Below are 10,650 nucleotides of genomic sequence, written 5' to 3' on the forward strand. Positions count from 1 at the left end.
ACCTCCCCTCGCCTCATCCCATCCCTTCCATCAACTAATAACTACCTCCACTTTTCAGACCGGAGGTAGACCCGCAGGCTCATGCACAGCTGCGCTGTTCCTTAAAGCCTTCGCTGAGGGCGCCAGCCCCGAAGAAGGTAAAGAACCAGAGATGAAATGGGCGCACATAGATATTGCTGGATCCATGGAGGTTCGTTTCTTCTTCATCTTCGTTACTCAAATATGTGCTCACGTCTTCGCTTTGCCAGGCTACGAGGCCCACGCCGTACCAAGAAAAGGGTATGACTGGTCGGCCTGTCAGGTGAGACTTGGTTCGTATACTCAGTGGAACCTGGATTAATGGAGGGTTTATAGGGCGTTGGTTGAGTATGTAACGCGGCTTGCTGGGGCGAAGTAAAATTACAGATTGGGATTACGGAGGCAAGTTGGTAAAGTCTAACATGAAATCAAGCTTCAATGTTGCGACACCACAAAGGGCTTAAATTCAAAGCAAAAGATATTCTTGTACATATATTATGAGCAATGCGCACAAAGCTGTGACGCACACTCTGAAGGCGGATCTGGGTATTCCTGGAAGTGACATGAGATATAGCAACTTTCTGCTCCCAAGAATTCAGACTTTCTATTCAGGCAAGACTAAAAATAGTGCAACCACGACCGTGGATTCCGGTTTGTTGGTGAAAAAACGACAGTGTTTGGATTGGAGTGGAGTGGGGAAGAGTAGGGAGATATGGGGTAAGGGGGATGGCGTCACAAAAAAAAAAAAACGGCGCAAAGCCTTGAGAGAAAGCTACAAGAAATATCACAAAGTGCAAATCTCTTGAGGGGGTATAATTATTCACTTCCTTAGTCGGCATTTTTCAAAGTCACCAGCGCCATCGCTTCGAGCATACTCTTGACTGTCCACAAACGCCTCAAGCAGACACAAACCATCACCAGCTCCACAAAATTCCAGTGGCTGCAATGCATCGTTCACCAATATCCTGACATACTTTTTCCCGCGGTCCGCGCAACTAAGCCTTTCCGTCACCATTCTCCCACTGAATGGTACCAGGTGACTCGCTACCCAAGTTCTTCCTGGGTTAGGCTTTGTCGGATCCAGGGGTTCGGGCTGCTTGAACAGACCTATAGCAGAGTAGATAGCGATCAACTCGTTATCGTGCGAGAAGTCGGCGTAGATCGTATGGTTGAGCGGGAACGTAATGGGAGAGGAATCCAGGGTTCTATTTGTTTGCGTGTTGTCGCGAACAGGCATTCCCGTAAGGCGCGCCAGGAGTTCATTGACGTACCCAACCCCTTGGACGGGGCCCAACGCCTGGCCATATCTGGTACAAAAGTTGGCACTTTGACGACTTCAAAAATATGAGGCGTACCCGGTTCTATAATACTTTTCCAAATCCATGTAGTACTCATAATTCTGGAACTCTTCTTTGGTGAAAAGAGCACAGAAGGGGCTCTTCTTTTCTGTCGCTACGGTTTCAAATGGGCAGAGCGGCATGAGGTCGGGGATATCCTCCGGAAGAAGATTGGCTCCAGGGGCGACTAAGTTAAGTCTCGCGGCAACGGGGTAACCATAAATGCGTGCCCAGGCGTCCGTCTGTTCAGAAGGTTCCCCCGCGTTTGGACACATCTTGTTAGTCAGAGTACAATTTCCCTGACCGCAATTCATCAGCCAAATTCTGTTTTTCACGAAAAACCTCACATGTTCAGAGATGATCACAGATAAGCTGGGGTTGTAAACGTGGTGGCTCGCAAGCGAGAACCCTGTAGATCCAGGAAATAGAAGGCGTGATAAAGGGGTGATTCTAACTGTGTACCTTGAGTCCATTTCCTAGCAGATTTCACAACCCTTTTGCTGCTTGCCGCCCTTACGAAAGGGAGGTCCTTTTTCGAGATTAAATGCTTGTATCGCACGTAAGATTCCCCACCGGCCTGCAATGATCTAACAATAATTAGCAGATAATGACTCATTGGAGGCGATAAGAACGCACTGCATTGCACCAAATGGAACAAGATCATCCGTTCCGAGAGAATACGTGTAGCTTTTTAGAAAGTCAAGTTTCGGATCCAAATATTCTTCCGCTGACTGAAGTTTCGAGAGAGCGCCAGCTATGCGCGCTGCGGCATCCACTGTTGGGAAACGGGCACCGTGTCTCTGAATCTGTTGTCTAAACTGTTGAGATCAAATTCCAGGCCCTCTGGAGCAATACTTGCGATATTAACCTAAAATAATAAGGATGAGAACGGAGTACGTGAAGAATCACAAGGCATACTTGATCTATTTGACATCCAATAGGCGGGGGTGGATATCCTTCGACAGGAAAATATGGATTGTATGCCGCCCAAGAATAGTCCTTGTTGGACGGATATTGATACGTTAGTTTCGAGGTGCGACAAAAATGGTTGGAGGACCAAAGAATGAGGAGACAAGGGAGCGCGAGGAGGGTAGCGAAGAAGGGCCAAAACCGACGCCTTTTTTCTTTCCTGTCGGGGTCCCCTTCAAGAAGATCCGTGTCGCTCCGAGACTGTCCTGGCCCCGTTGGCAAGGGAGCATAACCTTGAGAATGACTTGAAATTGGATGTGTTATGTGCTCGAATTCGTCAATCGGGAGCTTTTCACTTCTCCTAGTGGAGACTTTCAACGCGTTGAGCATTGTCGTCCGAGCGGGATGTATGGTGGATGTCAAAGGGTATTACGATCCCGCTGTCAACTTGATCAACGAAGTGGCGCACGCCAGAACATCTCGTGACTTGTTGCTATTATTGTCATTCAATCTAATCTGAGGGCCAATGCTCAAGCGCTCACAGAGTACATCTGTGCAAGGGATATTTTCTAAGCCAGACAGCCCACTCTGAAACCGGAGCAGACATTTCTGACATTCAAAAAATACACTTGTAATTGTGAGATAAAGGCGTTGGACATATGTTCAGGCAACGCGGGGAATTGTAGACGCAGTCGATAAACACATGCACACGCTCCGCGTATACTCCGTACTACTTGCTTAAAACGGGGGAAAGCCATGGTGGGCCCAGAAGTACCCCACCAAGCAAAACTTTCGACAACCAGGCCTTGTCAACACAAAAGAACAAGCTGGAGAGTTATATCATACGTTCAAACTTCGTTGGGAGTCTGAGGGCGGCCTCCGAGCTCCGAGTAGAGTACGTCAGGACCGTCGACAGACCCAGGCTTGTTTCCATTCCGGCGTTCTTGTTTGAAGTGATTGGAGATAAGGAACGCAACGTCTGAACAGGTCAGCGAAACAATATGAGAAATAGGTCTTAGAACGACATACCAAGGCTCTGCTCGAAATTGAGTCGTGGGTCACAGAACGACTAGATATTGACGAGATTTTAAACAAAGCCACCAGGGCGCGGAGAGAGGTACACACCTGATACCTCAATCCAAGTTCCTCCTCCGAGAGCTCCATACTCCCCCCAACACATTCAGTAACACTAAAGCCCTCTTCGTTTAACTCCCCAGTAAATTCAAGACTTACACCTCCAAGGCGAGAATTACACGCATTATGGATTCTGAGACACGCAGTAAGCTCCTCGATGATGGTACCAAAGTTCCTCGTCTTCAACCCACTACTGGAGGTCAGAGTGCTAGGATTAGAAGGTTTAGAGTCAAGTAAGGTCGAGATCATCAGATCCAAGCACACAACTTACTTCCCATGCATTGGATCGCATATCCAAGCGACTGGATGGCCTGATTTTTGGACGGCGCTGATGTGCCCGGCAAGGTGGTCGTCGATCTGTATTCAGAATTAGATAGGGGTAAATCGAAGAGCCATCGGTCCATACCTTCCGAGCCCCGTAGCGCGTAATCAACGTCACCCTTCCAGTCTCCTTGTCTGGATTGACGACTAGAGTATGTATAGTCAGTGGAGGGAAATGTGCTAAGAATAACACGATTCACTGTCCAGAAGCCTGCTCAGCTCGCCAGCTTCCATGCTAGGTCCGACTTTGATCCCAATGGGATTCCTGATTCCCCTAAAGTATTCCACGTGAGCACCCGTGAGCTGGCGAGTGCGGTCCCCAATCCAAAGGAAGTGTGCCGAGGTATTATAGTAATGCTTCTTCTTCGAACTCGTGAATTCTCGGGTGAGCGCTTCTTCGTAGGCGAGCATTAAGCCCTCGTGGCTGTTGGTTAGTTTATTTGGTTAGCCGAAAAGCGCGAAAGCATGCCGTGCACCTAGTGTAGAAATCCACTTCTCCGAGTGTTCCTCGTCCCCCACCTCGTTCGTACGACGTGCTATTCGACTCCACTCCTATCGTGCGACTGAAATCTAGAGCGTCCGAAAGACCGTCTACGATAGTCTCAAACTCGCGTCTGCGTGGCTAAGCTTCTGTATGACAATAAACTTGATGGTCGATAGTGCTCACCGTAAAGATGGAGAGCGGACATGGGTTAACGACCAATCCCGAGGATGGTGCAGAGAGGCAAAGCCAGATGTGAGAAGGCCACGGAGGTAGTTCAACGTTGTCGTCGAATGAAAGTAAGCTCTGTACAAGTGAGACGCGTATCATCATTGAAAAGAACCTCCACCTGCCGAAGGAGACGCTCTGGATCTGGGGTGCGGTCGTTGACGTCCAGTCTTTTTTTTGCGTTTTAAGGGTTGGCCGAATTGTCAAATAAACTACGTACCCGTTTACATTGTCACCTCTTCATATCACGTCAGCCCGAGGAAATCAAGTAAAAAAGGGTACGATCCTCACCTGAAACTCAGTACCTCTCGGCCACCTACGTTTTCGAAACTGCTGCTACGTGGTTTAGCGTACTGGCCTGCGATTCGCCCGACTCGGACCTTGTGATCTCCGTGGTTAGTGTCAAAATGTAGACAAATAGCGACGTACAACAGGCAAACGGGCGCCCCAGACGAGAATCAACGAGAAAGACAAGATAAGGCCGATTTTCGAGGAGATATTTTCCTAGAAGCATGAGAATGAATAAGAATGAAAGAGAGTAATGCAGGGGTGACGTACGTGTGTGCACGCGTCGAAACTCTCGGCACAATCACCCGCATGAAGGAGGAAAGCCTCATTGCGCTGAACGAGGCCGAGTTGATAGCGCAGCCTCTCGATCTGAGGTTGGGATCTCAGTCAATCAGTAAGAGATCCATGTAGCTCTTTTTCGAACCTCTTGTGGAGTAACGATGGGAGGCAGCGTGGAGAGCTTCGAGAGGACGCTAAGGAAGTGGTGAGCCATGTCGAGATTCACCGATCGGCACCATACGTTGCTAAATGTTTTTCGTCCGGATATTTGACATCCTACCGACTTGTCAGCTCGTTCCTCAGGCGATAAGATGTCATGGCGTACCTGTGCAATCGGTTTCTCTCTCCAGGAGGACGGCAACCAGGTATCGGACATATTGGACGGTAACAAAAGAACAAAAAAAACTTGATCGTTCTGGTTAGGGTTTTGATGAATAAGCGGTCGGTGTTTCAACAATTTTGGACCCACCTTCGACCCACAAGCCTGCAGCAAAGCGTGGTTTGTCACAGCTGTGAAGGTGGTACTAAGGAAAGGCCGGTTTTCGAGGAGAGGCAAGTCTTCTGCGTCTGCTGGTCTGGGGATAGAAGCACATTTTTGACGTACAAAGATGAACAGCGAGCTTCGACCTTCTCTTCTCATCATCCTCAGCGAACGACGGGGATAAAACAGCCTCACTGCAGGTAAACGAGGTAGTAGTGAAAACTGATTCGTTCGATCTGTGCAGATTCAGTTGAGTAAAGATAGATTTCAATCGTGCGGAGATCCACGTAGGTTTATGCAGTGCGCCTTTGGACCTGTTTACACCTCAAGGAAATTGGGCGAAGTTAAGAATCCGTAGCAATCTTCTGTTTGTTTTGGAAATTTACGAAGGTCGAAGAGTCGAGCCACAATCAATCCTTTTTACTCTTACAGCACTGATATTGTGCTAACCAAGCTGTCATTAATGGTGTCGCGGCGGGAGTTACGGACGTAGAGATGATAGCCTTTTCAAAGGTGGTGGCTTCGAGTGAGAAAGCGTATCCTCGGAACGGAGGACAGTGATCGGCAGTTACCGACGCAGAATGAGACTCCGCAATGTGGAACGACAATTTTGTTTTTTCATTCAGCCACACTCATCTCCCGTGGACCAGTCGAATTCGAGCAGAAGGTACACATTTATCTGGGTAAGATCTTATAAATCGGCGGGGATATAGCGACCTCAAACGACTCGCCTTTCAGATGCCGCGGAATGGCAAGACAACTATCTTGACGGCATCGTTTGTGAGTAATGACAATGCCTAAAAAGATCCACAGCGAGAATCTATTTGACTTGAAGAAGTACTGATGTAAAGAAGGGCCAAGATTGGGGGGAGACGACGGAAATTGGCCGTCTTACATGCTTGACTAACTTTTGCTGCCTTGTATAAATAGGAAGTTGTTGGTTTGACCTTCTCCTATTCGTCTCCCTCATCCTCACAGCTCCTCTCTCTCGCGCAGTCTGTCTTCGTAATCATGTCCGCTGCTAGGGTCGTTCTTGTCATCATTCAAGCCCTATGCAATCACTTCGCCTGCACACCTCCGAACCCTACGCCGTCGAAGGGTCGTTATCACACCGATGAAATGTATATCCTCCAAATAGCGCCATTAATTTTCAAAGTATGATATCTCTATGATCGTCAGCCAATAGCTAATGTTTCTTTCTCTCTGTCTTTTTTTTTTAGTGCCATCAATTCATTGCTTGGGGCTGTGCCGTTTTTGAAGTTCTCTTCTATCTCAGAACCACGGTCCCCATCTCCTCACCAGCGCCGTTTGCCACCTCCATAGTTTGCCTTCCAGAGCAGCCTAACGTCCGCTTGACACCTTTTTTCGTCATTGGCGTTCTAGCAGTCGTTCTAGGAGCGTACATCCGCCTGGACTGCTTCCGCACGCTAGGACAAATGTTCACCTTTGATCTGACAGTCCATCCCGACCACAAGCTCGTCACCTCTAGGTTCTACGCGTACGTCAGACATCCCGCCTACACAGGCTCTCTTCTCCTTGTGTTTGGTCTGGCGTTCTCCCACCTCACCAGGGGAAGCTGGATGACGGAGTGCGGTCCGTTGAGACCGACCGGGAGCGCCATTGTTGTTTGGGCCGTTTGGTGGTTGTGGACCTTTTGCGTGGGGATAAGCAGGGCAGATGCTGAGGATAGGCAGATGAGAAAACTATTTTCGGATGAATGGGACCTCTACGCGGCGGACGTTCAGTGGTGGTTTTTCCCTGGACTCATCTGAGAAATGAACGACGTATGTGTCTTAGATTTCTGTGGCCCCTGCGCATTTTTAACATTTCAACTTGATAGATTTACGACATTGTATGGCTCCGACACAAAACAACGAACTCTACTTCATCTGCGAGTTTGACGATCCATAGACAACGATTTCTTTTACGAATTTTTATATCTAGTTGCGATAAATACTGTCCTATTTTTTCTGTTTTCTTTTGAAAGTGAAGATTCGTCCGTAAAGGAAGCGACTCAAAATTTGATCCCCGCCTAAACGTACCTCTGATCACATTTCATCACCGAGTTTCATAATGAAGGTTTGGTCGCTCAATTGGCCTTCAATAGCACACATGTCCCATATTTTCCACGAAATTCCGAAGGGGAGAAGAGAACACTATCTAACAGGCATGTTGAGACCCTCAACGAGTCGAAAAAAAGTGGGCTAGTTTACGATGTAGGACGATCATCAAGTTGATGGAGACTTAAACTTACTTTGAAAGGGCATTCGTCACCTCGATTTACGGATGCTTGCTTGTTGAACCCCAGGTGTTCGTTACGAGCTAGCAGATGGAGGTGACGTGGCCGTTTCTAGCCTATGTCCTGCCACCTTTATTTTACTACACCTTGGGCGACTTACTCGATCTCAAAGGCTAACGTGTTCGACCCGTATCCTGGGTACCCTTCCACCATTTGATTGTCACGCTATGTCAAGCCCTTATTGTTCACGACCAACTACAAATCAAACTCCCTCTTTCTGTGTTGTACATGATCTCGTTACGCGTTTCGGCTTCCCATTATTTATATCCAGTAATGCGCCGCGGAGACTCCGTTCAATTCAGGCAAAAGGAGAACAAATGGTTAAAGTTAGTCCGTATGAAAAAATAAAACAACTGATTACTCGATGTGGTGCTAACATCCGGCGGGGAGGACAGGGGGGTTGGATGCGCTCGGAATCTCTAGCTTACCGGCGTACGTTGTGCACCTCTGCAACGCTGCGCTCCCCCAAACATTAACGATTCCAGGTAACACTGTTCTGCCGTTAACCACCAAGGAGGTGTTCGGAATCGGCAGCGGAGCTGTTGTTTTGGAATTGAACACCCCGGGGTAAGAACCATTCAGGAAGGTCTGGCTTAACGGTGGGTTTTGCAACGTGCGTATGGTATCGTGAGTTCTCTGGGCGACGAAGGAGAAAACGTTCGCGCCGACGTCATACCGCCCAAGGGTGTGAAGTCCCCAGTTGGCCTCGATAGTTGAAATTTCGGAGTAGTGATCGTAGAAGTTGGAATCGGTTGTACCAATGAGATTAGAGGGGATCGCCGATCCCAAGAGGATGGCTCTGACTCGGTTCTGTTTGCCGTAGGTTTCATTTTCATCAAAAGCTGTGAAATGGTCAGAGGAGAGATGAATATTAGATGTCATGGCGGACTTAAGAGTACGAGCGTTCGGTCGCCATTAAAGTTGGTGTTAGACAACAGTGGAGTGAGGAACCCTTTGACCCATTTGGCGGCAAAAGTAACGTTGGTGTCATGACCGTCGTTGGCTGTGTGGTTCTGTCAAAAAGAGTGGACATTTTCAGTCGAATGAACGCACTCATGTTTGGGGTAATGAAGATCCATTGAGGAAGCTTCCCTGCAGCCAGATCCTGTTGGAACAACGTGAAATTTTTAATATTGGCGCTGCGGGCAGGGTTTCCCGATACTGAATTGTAAACAATAAGTGGACTTGGGGGAATTGCATCACATGGTATTCAATACGAGAGACCTAACCAAGAAACGCACTTGTGCTTTCGGACATAATCGTTTGCCCCAGTCCTTGGATTCAAAAACTGCAAACCCGTAAAACCAGTGGATGGCATGTCCTCTTCGTACTCGGCCCAGGTGATGCCTTTGTCCTCAAGCAAGTCGACGATTGTGGATACATTCACTGGAATGTTGTTCAGGTTGTCGTTGTCCATTCCGAAGTATTCCCCGCCGACAGAAGCGACATAATTCGGCTCACTGGGGTGGGTGAGGGCGAAGTAATTTGTCAATTCAATGCCTTGGGAAGCGAGAGCTGAAAGGTTTGCTGGAGGATAAAACGTCTATGAATAACTAGCCCAAACAGAACAAGTGAATTCTTACGGTCAGCCATCGCGGAACTGAAGTCCGTGTTCTCCAACCAGATGGTAACAAATCGATCGAAGGCCTTTCCCGGAACAACAGAGAGTTTGGAATGTTTTGAATCTCTGGTGATGTCGGGCGGGGGGTATTAGAATGATCATACCTCCTGATAAACGAGAGAAGTAACGTACGGCGATGAGTTGGCGAACGCATTTAAAATGCAGCCTGCCAACAGGAATGCAACCAACTTGGCTAAATGCATTTCAATATTTCAATGGCAAGTTGGGGCAGGAATTGTTCTACTAGTTATATACGGTGGATGAGCGAAGCGCTCGACGAGCATGTGGTCCGATACGCACGTTTCAAAGTTCAGAGCAAAGGAGTAGAAGAACGATCCCACGAGGTGTGTTTGCTTGGGAATGATGTGTTATAAAAATAGACGTCAGCTCAGGGTGGTCGTGATGGAGAAGTCGAAACTTCCAACGTGAGCTGGCGGCTGTGAGGAGTGCCGACACCTGCCGACGCACACTGAGCAATTTCGCGGGATCTTGATGCTTATGGCCGCCCACGTTCGCGTGGAGATATTATTGAGGGTGAATGAGATATTGCTTGGGAAGGCAGCGTTACAGCTGAAAGCAGAACGATAGGACACGGCAGATCGACACATGCTCAGGGCGGACTCCCAAAATTTCAAAGCGACGTGATGGCTGGGGCCGCTGAGTTCTCACAACGTGTTAAATTTCAACCTCCGAATTGATGTCACGCTAGTACCACAATAAAAGTTGAGAGTCCGCCCTATGTGTGTATCGATCTGGCATGGCCTATCGTTCTGCTTTCAGCTGTAACATTGACACCTAGAGGACATACATACATCGGGAGCTTGGCACAAAATCTTACTAATACTATGCTATAAAACATGCATATGGTTGGCTATTAAGAGAAAAGACAGGAAATAAGCCCGTGTGGAAGAAAGAATTCCAAAAGTAATTCGGGTACGGGGAATCGAACCCCGAGCTGCCGCGGGAATCGGGTCGCAGGAATCTGAGAGGCGGCAATGTTAATTGGTGTTGCACAATCCTTGGTAAGTGTGATGACCAGTGACATGCCGTGACATAGCGTCACAGGGCCAATTTCTTGAGACATGGACTTTGTACCTTCCACAACACCAATCCAATATATTTTTTGCAGTGGGTTTGAGGGAATGATGTGATTGAATCCACTGAGAGAGTTTTCCATGTAGAAATTGTATTTATTGCTCCAAAAATGCGAAATCAGCTTGTTTTCCCTGCCAAATTTGGCACTCTGGAGAGATT

At 48.0% G+C, this 10,650-nt stretch overlaps 4 protein-coding genes across 4 annotated transcripts; 1 reads left to right on the forward strand and 3 right to left on the reverse strand.

Moving 5' to 3' along the window:
- Positions 1–838: 838 nt before the first annotated feature.
- On the reverse strand, positions 839–2,654 carry LACBIDRAFT_239833 (uncharacterized protein; the record flags this gene model as incomplete). The annotated part of the gene is made up of 6 exons (XM_001887830.1): positions 839–1,325; positions 1,374–1,654; positions 1,703–1,764; positions 1,818–1,942; positions 1,992–2,161; positions 2,265–2,654. 6 exons carry the CDS (start codon positions 2,652–2,654, stop codon positions 839–841), a joined length of 1,515 nt encoding a protein of 504 aa, XP_001887865.1.
- Positions 2,655–2,875: 221 nt separating this feature from the next.
- On the reverse strand, positions 2,876–5,371 carry LACBIDRAFT_191889 (uncharacterized protein; the record flags this gene model as incomplete). Its single annotated transcript, XM_001887831.1, has 16 exons — positions 2,876–3,243; positions 3,294–3,333; positions 3,390–3,606; positions 3,670–3,755; positions 3,805–3,866; positions 3,920–4,143; positions 4,196–4,333; positions 4,387–4,506; positions 4,554–4,598; positions 4,649–4,666; positions 4,720–4,808; positions 4,858–4,932; positions 4,987–5,085; positions 5,141–5,189; positions 5,237–5,271; positions 5,321–5,371. 16 exons carry the CDS (start codon positions 5,369–5,371, stop codon positions 3,113–3,115), a joined length of 1,479 nt encoding a protein of 492 aa, XP_001887866.1. The 3' UTR covers positions 2,876–3,112.
- A 1,116-nt stretch (positions 5,372–6,487) lies between these two features.
- Positions 6,488–7,248, forward strand: LACBIDRAFT_310809 (uncharacterized protein; the record flags this gene model as incomplete). Its single annotated transcript, XM_001887764.1, has 2 exons — positions 6,488–6,631; positions 6,697–7,248. The coding sequence occupies 2 exons, from the start codon at positions 6,488–6,490 to the stop codon at positions 7,246–7,248; spliced, it is 696 nt and encodes a 231-aa protein (XP_001887799.1).
- Positions 7,249–8,147: 899 nt separating this feature from the next.
- LACBIDRAFT_310810 (acid phosphatase) lies at positions 8,148–9,599 on the reverse strand (the record flags this gene model as incomplete). Its single annotated transcript, XM_001887832.1, has 6 exons — positions 8,148–8,617; positions 8,665–8,778; positions 8,829–8,959; positions 9,017–9,302; positions 9,359–9,462; positions 9,529–9,599. The coding sequence occupies 6 exons, from the start codon at positions 9,597–9,599 to the stop codon at positions 8,148–8,150; spliced, it is 1,176 nt and encodes a 391-aa protein (XP_001887867.1).
- Between the last annotated feature and the right edge of the window lie 1,051 nt (positions 9,600–10,650).

This window comes from Laccaria bicolor, genomic scaffold, assembly GCF_000143565.1.
Source record: "Laccaria bicolor S238N-H82 LACBIscaffold_48 genomic scaffold, whole genome shotgun sequence".
NCBI classification, from domain to species: Eukaryota; Fungi; Basidiomycota; class Agaricomycetes; order Agaricales; family Hydnangiaceae; genus Laccaria; species Laccaria bicolor.